This window comes from Ursus americanus, chromosome 20, assembly GCF_024610735.1.
Source record: "Ursus americanus isolate L20-20 chromosome 20, mUrsAme1.1.p, whole genome shotgun sequence".
NCBI classification, from domain to species: domain Eukaryota; kingdom Metazoa; phylum Chordata; class Mammalia; order Carnivora; family Ursidae; genus Ursus; species Ursus americanus.
The window spans coordinates 17,380,013-17,399,003 of record NC_142146.1 but is presented as its reverse complement, the minus strand read 5'-3'; the positions used below and the strand labels follow the sequence as shown (position 1 = coordinate 17,399,003).

General features: G+C 39.7%; 1 protein-coding gene across 2 annotated transcripts in view; it reads right to left on the bottom strand.

The window, feature by feature from the left end:
* NEK10 (NIMA related kinase 10) overlaps positions 1 to 18,991 on the bottom strand; it is a 219,997-nt gene that overhangs the window by 24,239 nt on the left and 176,767 nt on the right. For both annotated transcript variants that reach the window (XM_045774471.2, XM_087870152.1), the window contains one exon: positions 7,042 to 7,142. In XM_045774471.2, the coding sequence (XP_045630427.2) occupies positions 7,042 to 7,142 (101 nt within the window). The remainder of the gene's footprint in view (positions 1 to 7,041; positions 7,143 to 18,991) is intronic.

The window sequence follows — 18,991 nt, the reverse complement described above, 5'->3', positions numbered from 1 at the left end:
ATTATTGCTGTCCTTTTACATGGAATGAAAAGGGAAATAAAGAAATGTGGAGAGAGAGAGGGAGAGAAACAGAGAGAGACAGAGATTTGTTGGCATTAATGAGCAAATAGAAGATAGATGAGAAGGATAATAAGTATACATGATGTGTGCATGAGAGATTAGCAAAAGTGGAATGAGCTTAATTTAAGACGAGGACCAGACGATGAAGGGAAGGGTTATTTGCACACTTTCATAGCAAGGGAATTGGTTGGAGTGGAGAAGGGATGGGAGAAGTGCCTGGAGATACCTTTGGGGATTTGGTAAATTCCCTAGTGTTCCGCACTGGAAGTTACCATTTCCCTAAATCAAACACCAGAGGGCAGTGTTGGCCCAGAACCGTCTAGTTGTTGCCTTGCATGATTCTAATTGCCAGAGAGAAAGGCAGAAGCAAGACTTCTCTGATACACCTAACAGTGTACACAGCAAACTTTGAAAGCGTGAAGTCCCAGTGGGTCCTCAGGTTCCTTCAAAAGAGACTTACCCCAACACTGGCAGCTGTCAGTATCAGATTACTAATTCAAATATTCTTATTCTTGCTATTCATTTAATGTGATAAGCCTCTCGATAGCTTAGAATTGCTTTTAGTGCTCCTGATTGCTTGAATTAATTCTCATAAAGGCTTTCTTGCATAAGTTAACAGTCAACTTAAGATTCATATACACGGCAGTATTAGAAAGCTATTTTATCTTACTGAATAATTGTCACTATAGACAGCACCCATCTTTAAAATTTTGCTGGAAGAATTTTAAATTTTACACAGAATGATGACTCATGCAGAATTCGATTGAAGATGTAAGAATGTTACTATATTATATCCCAGGACAATAATACTAAGAATAGAACATTAATACCTGTGATTTGTACGTGCCAGTTACTAGGATTACTACTTTATGTGTCTTATGTCATTTTTCTCCCCACAACAAACTTATAAAACAGGTCCTATTTTATAGGTAAGGAAATCAGAGTTTAAAGACATTATGTAACATGCAAAGATATTCTCTGAGGCAGTATGCCTTTTAACACAACCATTATCCTAGAGCAAACACACCACCGTTAGCATTACTACAGTTTAACACTTTATAAACACTTCGCATACTTTATTTCCTTTAGCACAATAGTCCCATAAGCTACCCTAATATTACCGATAAAGAAACTGATTCTAGAAAAGGTGAGTCTCTCAACACAACTCATCTAAGAGCTTATTTTTTGTTTGTTTTTGCTATACCACGCAAAGTCACAACAGAAAAAAATGAAATCTGATCTCTAGGCTCTATACTAGAGTTTCTTGAGCTTGCATTATATACGGATAACTTTCTAAAGACACACTCTCTAGTATCTCCAAGAATAGGTCAGCAGACCATCAGTAGTTGAGAGGATGCCATTTGCAGTGACTTAAATAATATCTTACTATAAAAACAAATTATTTTGATATATTACTGCTTAAGACGAGATTTCCCTAAATGCTAAAAATATACTCAAAGATTATTTTCAAAATAAATACACAAAACATAAAGCTTTCTTTTAGAATTTGCAAACCCCGAACATATGAGTATACTTAGATACATGGCAATACCCTAAATTCTATTTGATCTGTCCCTCTTGCCATTAGGAGCCAGGAGACCCAGATAAGAGAAAGTAGGGATGGTTCTGATTTCATCTACCACTACTGCTGAAAAAACCAGTATGTTTCACTGATGACAGTAGGGAGTATAACTTCATCTGAGGGACAACACGTTGCTGTCCCCAGCCACATTTTTTTTTGTTGTTGTTGGCAACTGTTGAGGTTGTTAAGATGGAAGTCCAAAGGAGATCCACATAAACTCCCTGTCTGCTCTCTAGAAGACAGCTGTTTAGTTTTTGAAAGTTGCTATATGCTGATTGTCAAAGCCCTTCTTTAACAAAGCCGTCAAATCCTAAGTACAGAATTAAATCCAGAACTTGAGTTGGCTGTGTGGGTCTTACCTAAGCAATTGCACACAAAGACTCGTACTAAAAGGTAACATATGTACGTTGGTCACCCTTAGGTGCCCGAATATCGATTTTGGTTTCCAGCAATGGAAATGAAGCACTGATTTCATTCTCAGCTGGCTGTCTTAAGATTACTATCTCAGTTTTGATAAAAACAGATGTCAAATCAATGAAGACAGCGTAAGGATTTTTAACATCCTGCCTTTTAAAATAGTTGCTTTTAGATGATTTCCAAGATCTGTCTCCATGGAAACTGGACAGGAAAGGCCACCACTGGCCAAAAGTAAGCAGTTTCCCCTGTAAGGTTATGTGCGGTTGTCGGGAGGGATCTGGCCCTGCGATTCAGGGCACCTATCACAGCGTAAGTCTGCAAGGGAGTTTGACTTGGAAATAAACATGCGGACAAGAATTGTTTGTTTGCGTGTGTGTTTGTTGATTCAGGTTTACTTTCAGCAGTTTTCCTTTGTAATTAGCAGACGCAGAAAACTGATCTGGTCTTTAACCTACAGCAAATAAGATAGGATAATGTTTAGGCTTGTTTTTATCTTCTTTATTTGAAAGGCATTGACCTGGGTTAGCATTGCGATTTAAAGTTCCCCAAAGGGGAAACATTCCTTATTATTTGCAATGTCATAAACTTTCCAGTATTCTGGAAATACGTTTTGAAAACCACAATGGTTACGTCTGAGCTTGTAGCAGGGAATGCCATCTTGCCAAAAAATATGAAATCATTTGTTATGCTGGCAGTGTGAGAGCATAATAATAAGATATTTGTAATCATTTCATTCTTGCTTTAACATACTTTGAAATCCAATAAAGAAATGGAATACATCCATTAAAAAGTTTTTTATTATATAAAAATTAGCAAGACAGGCATATGGAAACTATATTTAAACTTCAAAGTCTATTTTCTCTCAATTTAGTAGTTAAGCATTGAGGTAACCAATAAGTTATTTAAAGCTATTTCCATAACACTAAAGTTAAGAGTGCTTCCCCATATTTCTACATCAGCATTTAAATGGAAATGCATTTTTGAATATAATATCTTTACTCAGTAGAGGTATAGCAGATTATGTTTTGATTTATTAACCAATTTTCCACATCCCCCTCATATTGCCGTGGACCCCTACACCCTCTTTCATTTAATCAGGTAGACAATTCTGCGGGATTGCCTAAGGGAAAGGCTGACAGCAGAAAATGGAGAAAAAAGTAATCAATTTCAGACTCTTGAGTCTCAAAAGGCTAGCCCTCACGGTGATTGAGAAGAATGCCCGATTTGGGGGAAAATGTGATAGATAAGAGCCAGGCTAGGGAGAAGTCAAAGGGAAAGCAGGGAGAACTCAGAGGTGGGTAGGTCCCAAAGAAGGGAGCCCCTCGCCTCGCCCCCCAGGCTAAGTGTGCCAGCTGCCCACGAGTTGCCTCTCGGCTCCAAATCCACCCTTGAGTGCCCTGCATGTGATACTGTAATTTTCCCTTGCCAAGATGTTCAGCTCCGTCGGTAGAGAGCACTGGAGGGAGGCTGGAGGAGGCTGGTGCTTGTTTTTCTAGTTCCCGTGATGCTCCTGCCTTGCCTCAGTCCTGCAGCACTGAGTGGTCAGCCACAATGGGGACCCCCAAGCGGGGCTCACCCCCAGGTAACTTCAGTTGTACCAATCTTGCAGGCAGCTTCCCAGAATGTTCCATGGAGCAGCACCTACCAGTGGGCAGCCTCCTCTGATCCATCGAGGGCATTTCCCAGTCCAAGCCTCATGTGCTGATTTTTAGAAAGTTCCACAGCAAGACACCTCACCATGGATGACTTGCCCCAAGCCCCCAGAGGAAGACTTCCATGCAAGTCTCTAGCACAGCATCTCAGTGGATTTCTCTAATCTATCCAATGAGGTCTGGACCTCAGACAAGGATGGGGTTGTCCTCTTCTATTTTGTTCCTTTCTTGGGTGCTCTGTGTCAGCCCTGTAAGTAGTGACTTCCTTATCTGCTTTTCCTATATTCGTTAGTTATTCCTTTCCCCCTCCTTTTTAAATAATACCCTGTTATTATTAATAATTTCAAACAATTCTTTATATTAAATCTTCCCTGATGAGATTACTGTGTGGTTTCCGTCTCCTAACTGGGCCCTTGCTGACACAGAGTGGTTCCAGGAAGGTCCCAGGAGAAGGACCCATAGAGATGGGATTTGGGAATTGGTTTGATGGTGCCCTTGGAAGTGAGCCCAGAGTTGAGTTTTGCCATAGGACCTAGGATGTGGGTAACCCATGGCATGCAGTGGCATCACAATTAATCAGGGTGTCACCGCGATAAAGAGCCAACTGAAGCAAGTGCCCTGGAAGTTCATGTGGCTGCCGCACTTGGACGCTAGGCGGTAGGAAGACCACAAGGACTGAGTTAGGGGGTGCACTCTTCAAAGTGCATCTGAGCACTTCAAAAAAAAAAAAAAAAAAAGACAAGCTTGGGTCCTTATCTCTCAGCTCAAGTCATAGGCTAAGACCCAGAGAGATTCCATGATAGCCTTAAAAAAACCTGTTATTTCTTGCTACCACAGCACTGACGCGGCTGATAATCAAACACAGATTTAATTGGGTGGGTTGCTGAATTACAGTGTCAGTGAAACGCACACTGTGCCAAGTTTCTCACGTGAAAGTCAGGAAAACGAATGGGATCCTAAAACTTGAAATAAGGGCATTTTGCTGGATCCAGATAAAACTGGCGATCTTGAAATTCAAGTCACTCAGAGCTACCATTGCCAGTAGAAGTAGCTTGTCACTCTGTGTCCGAGACGCCAAGCCTTCTTTTGCTTGAAAACTCTACACTAAGCTCATCTGGGACAGATGAGGAGTGATACCTTAAAAAGGAATATTTATTCCTCATAAGGCCCCCAACAATGGGGCTCAAGTCCATTCCTAGGGTCATAACTCAACATGATTCTGGGGAACTGGTGCACACTATGACCCAGGAGGAAACAGCGGACCCATCACAAGAATGGCAAGACTTCGCTATTATATACCAGCAGCAACCCAGAGAACATGTGCAGTAGATGCTAAGGGTTTTAGGCCAAGGAGGGTGAAATATGGCACTAGATCAGGCTGAATTCATTCATATGGTGCTCTTACTAGAGTTCAGATTTCACGTATTAGTCGTGCAGCTGAAGGTAACTGCTTAATTGGTTGGTGTACTACAACTTGAACTCAATGGTGGCCTACGTTGAATGCAGATAACATGCCAGAGCTTCCCTGGTATGTGGAGGAGGGAATTCAAAGTCTTGGGGAGACGGGAATGCTGGGGTAGATTTACCATGTGTGACCTGCACACTCACTCCCCAGTTATGTTGAGGAAGAACACTCAGAAGCTATTCCTGTCACTAAGGCATTGAGAAATACATTAGAGAGGGGAGCACCAGCATCCTTCAGAACTTCTGTGGTTGCTTTCCTTTGCAGGCCAGGTACAATACTTAAAGTATATGATTCCAATGGGGGTGATGTGATCCCAAAGGAGCAAAAGGCAAGTGATAGCTTTTAACCGCCAGTGACAAATTGGGAGCATTTACCAGAAAGGGTGAGAGAGATGTACTGTTAATTAGAATGCCTTGGCCCACAGAGATCTTTGGTGGTGGTGAACCGACTAGGGTGTTCCTGGGAAGGAAACAGATGGTCAGCCTACTAGAGTATTCCTTAATCTAAAAAACAGAAAAGAAACTCTAGGCCTGGTAGACAGAAAAAACAAAAAACAAACAAACAAACAAAACCCAGAAAAAAAGAAAACAAAACAACTGACCTGAGTTGCTGTTGCCACAGTGGAGAGTAACAGCCTCTCATACAGTTTCTAGACTTCAGTCGATCCAAATACCCAAAGCCCTTGATTAGTGGGAAAGCTGGGACCCCTTTAGGAAGGGCCCAGAAACACTGCTCTAAGTTTACACTATAAAACTTCCTCCAAGCCTTGCCCGAAGAGACCTGTAGCCATTTATTACAGTGACTGTTCACTGGGGAGAAAGAAATCCACAGGCTTCAGAGAAGACTGGACACTGGTTGTAAACTGCTGGAGTCTTATAATGTCACTGTGGTACACCAACTGGCGTGTATCTTTTGTTTGTTTGCTTGCTTTTTGAGGGGGAGGTTAAGTGAACCAGCTGAGTATGAGTTATAGGGGGCCCAATTGGTCCACTGACCCGGTGGTATTTCTCTCTAGTACTTGAATGTATAGTTGCCACAATTGGCAACTGGCAGAATCGCCAGCTTGGCTCTCTGAATCTTAGACTGAGGAAATGTTTACATGTTTTGCTCTTTGATATGTTCCAAGTGCGTGAAACAGTAGCACCTAATTGTAGGTCCCTAATAATTATATGTCAAATGAATGAATGAACTGCATAAGACAGTGCAGTACTAAGCTCCAAAATACTCATTACTTTCTTGTCCAAATGCTTACATTTCATCTACAAAAATTTCTTTTCTTATTAACAGTAAGACTTTGGTCCACTTTGGTAAATGAACACTCAATTTGCTTATCATTAGACAGATTTCTGTATATAATTAATAGCCATTTTCTAACAGCGATTGCTTCCCCAGTGCCTAAGAGTCACTGAGATTTAGAAATAGGACGTTTTAATAATCTTGGACCTTCTGTTTTCATTTCTCTGGGACGTTCTAGTTTTAACCCAGCATCCTCAAATTGGTGAGTGGGTACTACTTTTCTTTCTTCCCTACAGTGAAGCTGTTCAGAACCCAGCTCTGTCCCCACTTTCACCCCCACACTGAAGGGCCATTTGTGCTGAAATTTAGTTTTGGTGGGACACTGACAATGAAAGAATAGGTTAGGAATCATAGGGGAAACCTGCCATATTTGCTTTTTTTTTTTTTTTTTTAACCCAACGACCTTTCCAGCCCTGCTGCTAAGGCAAAATGTTCCCAAATGTATGTAGCTGGAGAGGATAAAAAGTAGCATTCATTCCAAATGAAAGTTCCACAAAGTAGTTTTTTAACAATATTAGCATCAAACTTGTACTTAAGATGAAAAAGAAATAAAAAGCTACCATACTGACCTGTGTGATGTAGATGATTTTGTGCAGCTGAATTAAGATCTGCTGAATAGGATCACTGATCTGTCGTACTTTCCTCTGGGACACAGCAATCCCTGCAGATGCTGCGGATGATAAATTCTGCAGTTAGTCGAGATCCTGGTTTCCCCTTTCAAAAGCTGTGTTAGTAAAGAATGGGGTAAAATTCTGAAAAAAAAAATTAAGCTAAGATCCTTATCCTACCGATGAGATAATATGCAGAGACCCTGTAACACTTCAATATTTTACAGTACAGGATGCAAAATTTCTTCCCTTTACTTGTAACACTTCTAAGTAAAATAACAATGTTACCTTTTATAACATCTAAAAGGCTCTTGGAAATTTTGTCTGCAATTACATCAGGCTGCCACCAGGAGTCAGTGATGCTTTGGATACCGTGGCCTTCGAAAAGCTAAACTTCAGATATGTGCAGTTAACCGACTATCAGGCTTTTAAATTTTAAAGTCATTATGCTCTTAATACCGTATCTTAAAACTAATTTTATTAAAACTACTAATACAAATGCTGAATAGGCAATCTTACAGAGAAAAACAAAAAACAAAAACAAAAAAACCAGGAACGAACAAAAACCAAAAATCAAAAAAAGTATAATTTGTAATAATCAAGGGTCTGAAAGTTATCGTAATCTTTGATTATTACAAATTTTCACCTGGATTTTTCTCCAGGTTTAGTAAGACACATAACTCATAACTTATCCTGAATTCTTATCATACAGCCACACCACTTTTCACAGTTTGAGTCTAGCTTGATACCAAATTGCATATGAGCTGCTTTCCCAGCTTCACATGTCACAGTCACAAGTCGTCCATTCTTAAATTTGAGGAATATAAAGCTCTTTATAAAGAAGCGGCCTAAACCTCTAGATTAGCCACAAGGCCACCTCTGACTCCTCTCACCCTCGGATCCACACTGGCGAAAACAGAAGAGAGACTTCAGATATGTGGATCTATAGAATCCTCCCCACCTTCCCCAGTTTCTCTTGCTCTTGCCCTTCCTCCCCCGACCTATAGCATGCTTTCTGCAAAAAGAAAAGCTCCAAAGTCCCTCTCTTCTTCCCTCCATACCAACTTGAGCTTATATGAAGTTAAATGTGAATGTAACTATTGCTTAGCAACAGCTAAAATTTTGAAAAATGATTCTTATATAAATGCTTTCTGAGAAAGCTTGCATATTTCACCGTAAAAATTGTTTTCAAAACATTTAAAGAGAAAATTTAATGTGGTCATTAAAAGATTCAACCTGTTTTATTATAAGCATGTGAAAATTTATATTTAGGACACAAACTTAAAAGAGAAAACAAATATAATGTTTAAAGAAATATCATTTTCTTTATAGGCATCTTGACTGAGTTGAGAAATTCATATAAAAAAGTTATCCAGTTCCAGTTTATCTGCATTTAATACGTTGTTGAAATATTTGAAATGTAAAGGATCTACCTCCCCTAGGCACCGTGTCTAACTCCTTTTAAGCAGCAATTACTTGACCATTAAGATGATGTTTAATAAATTACCCTGAAGGTAAAAATGTGAAGGTAAGTCAGAAAGAATTAAAGTAGCTCTAAAATAGAAAACAGAATGCTGGAGGTATCTGCTCCAGCCTGCAGAGATGGCCAAGGATAATATGTGGGATTTTCTACAGGGGTGTTTCCTGTAGAAATGATTCTTAAAACAGAAGTATTTGTTTTTCTAGATCCATACTGAAAACTACAGACCGTGTAATGTGGCCAAGATGATGTTGCTACAGGAACATTAACTTCACACTTTCTGAAGCTGGAAGGTTTGATTTTTTTGGATCACCTTTATGGTGACTACTTTATGCTTTGTTTTGTGGACTTAACATTCATAGGTAACGAGTTAAAATCTCACAGGTGGCAGAGAGTTCTTAGATTGTGATGACATTTTGAGTGGGATATCACACGGCTTTGACTCTACCTTGCCACAGGAATGTGCTCATCTGTGGCCCTAAACACAAAAACAGAGATAGTTAGCTAGAATGCCCGTCTTCTGAACTACTCAATCATGCAGCGCAACTTAAAATCTTCTTAAGACCTTTGGACCACTACTCTTAGTCCCAGTAAATCTTGCCTTTTAAAAATACTTTTGATTGTTCACTCTCTAAAAAATCAATTTAGAAATGTTTAATTACACATGCCCATGGTAAAACAAGCAAACGAACATAAAAACACCCCAGGTATTCCACAGGGGCTGGAGGCTCCCTGGAACCACCCCCCCCCCACCCCGCCCCCGGCACCTCCCCAGAGGTAACCTCTGACATCAGCTTGGTGTGTTGCCTTCCGGTCCCTTTTCTATCCATTTACATACGGAACTGTGTACTTTCAGAACAGTATTTTTCAAACGGTGGTTGAATCCTGAAAGCAGTTTAATGGGTCATGACCAGCATTTTGATAAATGGAATGGAATGACATGGAATGACATGGAACAGGATAGAAAAATTGCAGAGTGCATTGTATATAGTAAAGGTCCACTCAGTTGCTATATAAAATGTGCTCCTTGTTGAAGGTCATTACCAAAGGAGCTGAAAGCTACTATTGTAGAAAGTCTATAGTATTACCTCATGCTTTCTTTCTTTCTCTCTTTTTAAATACATGGTGACACATCATAAGGTTGTGCTACAATTTTTTTCCTTTTTGACTCAGTCTGTCATGGAGATTCTTTTTTATCAACACACACAGTTCTACCCCATTCTTTACAACCACTAGTAAAGAGTGCCACATGTGCTGCACGCATCATAGTTACTTTAGCCACTTCCGCCTCAAAGGGAACTTAATTTGTTTTCAGTCTGCCTTGATTATGAATAATGCAGTGAGCACACATGCGCATGCCTCATTGTGTGGAAGTACAAAAGGTCTCTTAGGGGAGATAAGGAGAAGTCAAATAGCTGCGCCCTCAGATATACATATTTCTTATTTTAACAAATACATATTTAACCTGAATCGATTTGCACTCTGACCGGAAGAGAATCCATTTTTCTACACCTTAATCAACACTATATATTCTCAAACTTTTCAATTTTGCCAATCCCACTTTGTTTTATTTTGCGTTCACCTATATGCTGGTGAGGCTATTGTACTTCTTTGGTGAATTTCCTGTTTGTGTCCATTATTTCTTTTTCTTATTGATTTGTAAATGTCTTTATATAGCCTAAATTCCAATGATTTTTTTTTTAAAGATTTTTTATTTATTTATTTGACAGAGATAGAGACAGCCAGCGAGAGAGGGAACACAAGCGGGGGGAGTGGGAGAGGAAGAAGCAGGCTCATAGTGGAGGAGCCTGATGTGGGGCTCGATCCCATAATGCCAGGATCACGCCCTGAGCCGAAGGCAGGCACTTAACCGCTGTGCCACCCAGGCGCCCCTAAATTCCAATTATTTTATTGTATTTTATATGTTAAGAGTATTTTTACTCTTCATCTGTTACTTCTTTTCAATTTAAAGAGTATTTCCCATCCCTATCACCTAGACTAAAGGTAATTTTTAGTCTTAGGTGCCCCCAGAGGTGCCTATGATTCATATCTATGTAGTTCCTGCCACAAAAGATAGACAATAGTTGGTCCCATTAAAATTTAAATCAAATCAAAGTTTCAAATTGGGTCAATTTTAATTTCTTTTTCTAGTTTTATTGTAATAGTGAATTTAATTAGTAGATTTCATTTTAAAAGTTAAAAGGAAACCACGAAATTCCCTATAAAAGGTAATTTATTTAAAGGTATCAGAAATTTTTAAACGTAATTATATTTGTTATCTTACTCAGGTGCAATTTTCCCCTGCTCTGGTGTAGTTAAGTAGAAGTACCTAGAGGAAGACCAGTGCTTTTTTTAGCATGAACCTGGGGCAGACACTGGGAAGGGTTTTACATAGTTGGTTTCACCTAATCCTTGAAAACTTCTGAAGGGTAGTTGTTCTTATCTCATCTTACAGACAGAGAGTAAGATTAAATGGGGCCCCTGGGTGGCACCGTAGGTTGGGCTTCCAACTCTTGGTTTTGGCTCAGGTCATGATCTCAGGGTCATGAGATCGAGCCCCACATGGGGCTCCAAGCTCAGCACAGAGGCTCTTTGAGATTCTCTCTCTCCCTCTCTCACTGTCCCTCTCTTCATTGATGTGCTCTCTCTCTCTAAAATAAATAAATCTTTTTTTAAACAAAGAGTGTAAGATTAAGGAAACTGTCCAACAAGATCACAGAGCAGGTGATGGCTGGACCATGAGATAAGGCAGGTCCTAAAACACCACACCGATTCAGTCTAGACAGGGGGTGAGGGGCTCCCTCTTCTCGTCCTGACTCATCACTAGGACAATTCTTCTGGTTATCTCAAACATAAAATAGTATTTATGCTCCTTCCCAGGCCTCAAATACTATTTCTCTTCTTAAAAGGGTCACTATTTTTAACATGATGTTCTATCTAGGCCTTTGAACATTTAATGGATTAAATATTTTTGGAAAGCACCTACATGTAATAAACTGGAAATATTAGGTCTTTGTAGTCTGTGCAGTTTACTCTCTCTGCTTTTTTATCTCATGCCACATTACAACAGCCAAGTTAGGGCCCTTTCCTGATGCTTTGAGACTTGATTTATGCTATATATCCAGTCTACCGAAACTACAGTTCACAACACAAGCCCTGAAACTGTTAATTACTACAATTTGAACAAAAGATGGATTACACTGTACTCTTCAAGTTGACCAAGACATAGTATAACCTCCTATTTTTTCTGAATTCTCTCTGCTAAGAGACTAAGAGTCAGGAATTTTTGAACAACTGCAGAAGAGAACATTTGGGGCAGGAGCTCCCCGAGAAAGCAAAGAGTATTTTTGCTCTATGAATGGGGCCAAAACATATATTGGCTTCTCTGTATTTGACCAAATGCCCCATTGAAAGACAATGCAACCCTTTAAATTTTAGTATAGGGAACAGATTCACTCTCACCTCTTTCCTTAGCTTTTGTAAAATGAAATAAAGTAACTGAATTGTAGTTCAGATCTACAAATGTTCAACAACCTACCTCTAGGGCCAGCAGTGTAGAAGGTACCAGAAGTTCAACAAAGGATATTGCACTCACAAAGCGTTCATGAAAAGTTCACCCAGAGAACCACAAGATGGGGGATAGAGAGTTGATGCAAAAGTTACATTTGAGAAGACTGTGGAGAGATAGTAAGGCTTCAATAAGCATAGGACATGGATTTGGTGTGAGGGAAGGTATATCGAGTGGCAGCTTCTGAGTAGAAGAAACAGTTTTCAGCAAAGGGCTGGAGTCAGGTAAGTAAAGGCCACATCTGGAGAACAGCAAGATGTCTAGTTTATCTAGTGTGCTGTATAATAAAAAGTACAGCTAAAGAGGTAGCCAGGCGCCATGTATGATGGTGAGGAGCCATAGGGGAGACTGTGTTTCGGGAAAGGTGATCTCATGAGAAGAAGCCCAGACCTGAAGTCAGAAGGCCCAGTTTGGAATAGCATGTGGTGACCATCTGCCCATGGGGAGCAGGAGCCAAGGACACTGCTGAAGACTGGATCCCAGTCACAGGGAGAATGACAGCCCGTGGAAAGTGAGAGGGAAGTAAGGGAGAGAATGACTAGTGGGCTTGGGCATGGAATCCTTCCCAAGACTGACCGATACTTCCACAAGCAGGTAGAGATTATTAGGAAGAGACTTGACAGTCTGTACCTAGTCACTCCCCTTCCGCCCCTTCCGCCCCGCCCCACCTCCTCCCACTTCCCCTGGTGGTATTTCCCACAGGATGGCAGGAAGCTGCATCAAAGTCTCAGCTCCTTTTACTCACTGGGTGATCAGACTTTTTTACCCCCTTTCATTTGAATCTTCAGAAATAAGCCGTTTAAAGGCCAAAAAAGCAAGGCTGCTTTGAAGCCCTTCCTTCTTGAATTCTGGCTTAATCACCTTTACAATATGCATCTCACATCCTGTTCAGGTTTAATTAGGGTTTTCCCCACTTCCAAACTTGCTAACTCCTTAGTTACTTTTTTAAACTATAAAATATAATCTCAGGATGTTTAAGGTTGAAGTTCCTAGAAGTGATTACATAATACTCAAGGAGGATGCCGTGTGGAGAATTTACTGCTGCATTATTTCGCACACTTACTTTTGACTTCATGAGCCCCCTATTGTTAAGCAGTGGAGTGTGAGGTTAGCATTGCCCAAGATGGGGTGACAAGGAGGAACCAAAGAACAGAGATGGTACATTTCTGGGCTTAAAAAGCAATAGTCTAAGTAAAAGGCAGAGAGATTCAAAAGAATTGTTGCCAAGAAACCTCTCCCTCCCATCCCCTCACACCTCTGCCATAAGACAAAGCTTCTCTGAGGCGGGAGGACAGCAAGACCAGAAAAAGAGAAGTCTTAGAAAAGACTCAAATCCTAGCTTACTTTAGGCAGTCTAGGTGGTGGCAGGAGGAGGGAAGAGTTGGATGATGGAGCTCTCTTTAAGTTGGGGATTCAAGAGTGGTCGCGCTGTGGGCTCAGTCCCCATGGGGAACTCTGAGAGCCCTAGTCATGCGATGTTCCCTGTACCACAGCAAGGGGTGGGGTGGGGTAGGAGAGATGGGTGTCCCACGGTGTCAGACGCAAATAGGGCCTGCTGAGTTCCCAAGTCTCCAGGCCCAAAGAGGTGAGGAAGAATGGGCCAATCCTCCCAGGCCCCTGAGATGGTGAGCTGACAGAATGAGAGAGCGTGACCTATAGAGGTCTTGCTTTCATTCATGGCCACGGATGGAACTGTGGACTGGGAACTGAAAGTCAGGTAGGGCTGTGCCACTACATTCTTTGGATGCCAATGCGGAAGGATAACCATACTCAATAATCAGATCGGATACCAGCACAGGCGGTCTCAAAGCCCCAATACCATGATGCCAAAAACGCTACTCAGGGAAGAACAGAGAGAAGAACAATCCTCAGTTGGTCTGATTTTAAGCTGACAAAGAGATCATCAACACACTGAAATTTACCTTTAAGGTAATTGTTTATGTGTTCTGATACGTGGAATGGGGGCTCAATATAAAAATTAAGTTTAGTGTTGGGAAAATATAGAAAGTTAGATTTTTGTTGCTGAATTTGTGGCCTAAAAATAGCATATGCATTTGGTGTAGTCTGTACCGCTGACTTTTCTGCATTGACTTAGTTATTTCTTTCACTATGCTACAATGACTATGCAAGTCATGCTTGCTCCCTTTATTCCTCCTAGAGGGAACATTTTTTTTAAAAAGTCAACTCTATTGATGTAACCCAGAATTCTCAAGAAGAAAATATTGTGGTGCAGAAACACACTATGTTCAGCACTATGGATACAAAGACTAATCAATCAAACTAAAGAACAGAACAGAACACAGAAAGAAAAGATGGCACACCAACACCCATTCAATTACCTGAACAAGAAGGATTTATCCCAGTCATGGAAAATAGGCAAAATTATTATAGTTTGAATCTCTGACATCATGCTAGATCATTTTCTAATAACTCCATTTGATCCCAGTCTAATACTATTGGGTAATGTCCCAGTATACCTAACCAACAATCCACACCAATAAGGGTACACGCAGTTTACAGCCTGTAGTGTTCATGATTAACCTGCAGAAATTGATATATTGGTATGACTTTAAAGACTGATCAAGAAGTTAATTACAAAAATAAATAGTTTTATTTCACCAGTCTTATGCTCAATTTAACAATGTTATTTCAACTTTTCTTTCTTGACTAACTACACAAAACCCTGTTCTTCAAATGCTTTTGGAGCTAGCTCTTTTATTCTCTATCTGGTTCCATTAATAATGGGTTAAATAAAACTAGGACACTTGCTGAAGAATAACTTTAAGAAAAATTGTGCTTTTGCATACCAATACAGTAGAAGACAATAAGTAGATACATAAATTTTTTAAAAATTAATTAACACACCTTCTAAAATACCCCAAATAATCTATGGAATCCATAGTGAGGAATGTCAATTAAGAATGGGTGAGGTCTACGGGATGTCTGTGTGGCTCAGTTGGTTAAGCAGCCGACTCTTGATTTCAGCTCAGGTCATGGTCTCAGGGTCCTGGGATTGAGCCCCGCATCAGGCTCTGAGCTCAGTGGGGAGTCTGCTTCAGAATTCTCTCTCTCCCTCTGGCCCTTCCCCTGTGCTCTCTCCCTCTGTCTCTCAAATTAATTAATTAAGAAGAATGGGTGAAGTCTCATCTATATGAGAAGGCAGGTGGTTGGGTTGGCTAAAAGAAAGAGGTCTCTTGCCTCTTTCTCATTAATATTGGCTCACTTGTCACCATCCTTAGTATTCAAATTACTGTATGACAGTAACTCAAAGGGGATTGTAAACCCTTTGAAACTGTTTTTAAATTCCATTAAAAAGCATTAGTAATAGCAGTTTGGAATTTGAGAGCCTTGCCTTTCTCCATTGACTCAATTATTTTGTACGCTGCTACAATCCATCCAAGCCACTGACCTCCCTTTATTACTACCAGCAGGTGGTATAGCTTTCTTCCCCTCCTTCCACTTAGCCTTTCCCACAGGGCAAAAACCCCCAGGGCAGGGTTGTGGGCTACCATTTAACAGCTGATTTGCAATCTGCAAATTCTGGTTTTGGGTTGGAAGTGTCAATAACTTCTGTGCGACTGAGTATCTCCTTGTAAAGACGTTATCCTCCAAGAACTTGAAAAAAAATCTGCATCTCCAGGCAGCATATACCTGGGACCTATCTCCTTTGGCAGGAAGAATTAGGAAGCAAATCACCACTGGTAAAAGAAATTTGTTGTCTCCCACCCTTTCCCAATCTTAAGTCTAACTTTAAAATATCATTGTTCCCCATTCTTTAAGTCACCACAAGGTGACTTATGCAGTTGCTCTCAAGAGCAAGGATAAACAACAGTTCATACAGTGGTAGTCTGCGTCCGTTACTCAACAAGTGGTTTTCAAGGAAGGGCCTGATCTCAGAGAAAGTACCCAAGATATATTTAAACTTTACTAAAGGAGCTTACAGTTTGGTTGGGAAATCTAACCAATATATCCAAATCCCAACAAACAGTATAAAAAAGTATATAATTATATGGCAAATTGTATGGTACAGACGAGTATTATAAGAAATTCTATTAAAATCTGGTGAGCACTTTTTTATATGCTAAAAGGATTGCCATGAAATTAAACAAGAGAAGGCATGTACTCCAAATCACTTTGGCAATTGTGAAATTTAGTATTAATTACTTTATGTCAATAACTAACTTGAGAGTAAGCTACTGAAGGTTGCTAACGACAAGGACCAGAATATTAAGCCGTGCTCTCTGGAATACTTGGATGAAACACTGACTACTTTATTTAGATCTGACCTTTATGAACAAAAGACGAGTATAAAAATAGCTTCTCAGTCATCTAGTAAGAAAGTATAATTAAGAGCCCAGAAATCATGAAGTGACAATTCCTATTCAAAATGCAGAGCATAAGAATTCCCATACATCAGCTCAGTGCCTGGCTGTTCGCTGCTGTGAAATGGAAAAGTGAGGGAAATGTCAGTGTTAATCCAGTCAAATTAGGCCATATTCTCAGTTGACATTACATTTGCACTTTAAATTTGGGTTTCATTGGCGCTCCCCAAAATTTACATTTGACCTATGCTAATGGCATCCACATTATTAAAATGTACTCTGTGTATTTGACAAAGGATACATTTCTCATAATATGTTTTGGTATGATTTCGTTTTCACAAATATATGACACCCTGTCCCCTACCTCAAGAAGAAAGACCTGTTTCTTTTTTAGACACACCACATGCTTGCCCCCGTTTCAAATATCCAGTTGTTAGAATGACACACAACAGAACCAACCCATTATTTTTAAAGAACTGAGTCTCCTAAGGCATGGGGCACTTAATACAGCATAATCTTACATAGTAAGTAGAATAGATATAAAACTTTTCCGGTTTTCTTTTCTATTGATTATATTAAGGAGTTAGGTAGTATAGATCACCATTTCTCAAATAGTAACTAATGTTCTTTCATAACAAAGAAAACAGACCTCCGGATAAGCAGATAACAATATCTACTTAGAATTTAATAATGTTGTTTTGCTTATGTTTCATTTATTTTTACAATTGCCATCTATTTTTGGCAAGTGATTCTTTACTGGCTTCTCATTTGTAGCCATAATATAAGACTCTCTTTTAGTTAAATTTACATTGAGAAAGTGAGTCAAATTAAAGAAACCTGTATTAGCAAAAGAGTAGTACAGATGATACTGAGATATGGTCAAATTTGTGCAATTAGGTAATCTGTCAGTGACTAAAGTTGGGAAATGGAACTAAAATACTTAACATGTTAAAAAAATGTTTGTTCATTCAATTTATGTTAATTAATGTTAATATTTTCATCCATGCAAGATAGAAATTCCTAAGTTTTCTTTTCTTTTTTTTTTTTTTTTAAAGATTTTTTATTTATTTATTCGACAGGATAGAGACAGCCAGCTAGAGAGGGAACACAAGCAGGGGGAGTGGGAGAGGAAGAAGCAGGCTCATAGCGGAGGAGCCTGATGTGGGGCTCGATCCCATAACGCCGGGATCACGCCCGGAGCCAAAGGCAGACGCTTAACTGCTGTGCCACCCAGGCTCCCCTAGAAATTCCTAAGTTTTCATTTCGGTTGGCAAAGAACTGCATGTATCTGTATATGCATACATCATGTGTATAAAATATGTATAAAATAAATTCTTTACCCAATCCAGTTAGTATTAAAAGGCAGAACAGGAGGACTTTAATCGTGTTAACTTGAGATGGTTCCGTACTTATTTGTTCTGTGGGAGTTTGTATCACCACAGTATGAACGTAGAATGTGAAATTAACAAAAAATAGTAATTTGAAATAGTAATAGTAATGTGATATAGTAATGTGATGTAGTGAAATAGTAATAATAATGTGAAATTAGGAGTACCAGATCGACAAAATCATATTATAATACAGCCACTTGGTACTCTAAAATCATAGCTCTCACCGTCTGTTCTACTGGAGCATATGGAAAATGGTGTTTACATTCTAGATATGGTCCTGGGAGCACACCCAGCTTTTGACAAAATTCTTCCCTCCCTGACAATTTTTTCTGAAACATTTAGACAATACAAGGTTGCGGCTCTTGGTTAAACATAATGTTCCTTACATCCAAGCATGTTCCTTTCTATCCCAAAAAAGCTAAATCAAATGTTAAATAAATGAAAATACATTAATATAGACTGCTTGTAAAAAAAAACGAATCATCCACACATTTCAGTGTTTTACCTATTCTGAGTAACAAATATTTAAGATATAACTTCCAACTGACCAGACCAATAGAGTCTCATGGCACCTTGGTCCAAACTTGTTTCCCTATTGTTGGAGACCTCTATTAATGTCACCTTTTCATTTTCTTAGTTAGGGTAGAGACACGGAGGTAACAGCTGGAACGGGGCATGATCTGCAGATGAGGTAAGCTAAGTGGATAGGGTTGGTACTAGCTGTTGGTAATTCGATAAAACAACAATAATCCCAACTTAGCCACAACACTTTAAAAAAGATGACTTCTATATTAAGCAGAAAAGTAATTTTGCATTAATATGGAGAAAAATCAAGAGGTTTTATTACTCAAAATTAGAATAACCCATAGGTACCAACCCAAGTGTTCTCATATGCACTAATGTGTCTATAATATTAGTAGAAACGGAGCTCCTGTATGGGTGAACTTGAGCATTCACTGACAACACGATAGTATATTCTATAATATCTGTCAGTATATTTTTAAAAAATTGGATGGTCTGGGGGCGCCTGGGTGGCACAGCGGTTAAGCATCTGCCTTCGGCTCAGGGCGTGATCCTGGCGTTATGGGATCGAGCCCCACATCAGGCTCCTCCGCTAGGAGCCTGCTTCTTCCTCTCCCACTCCCTCTGC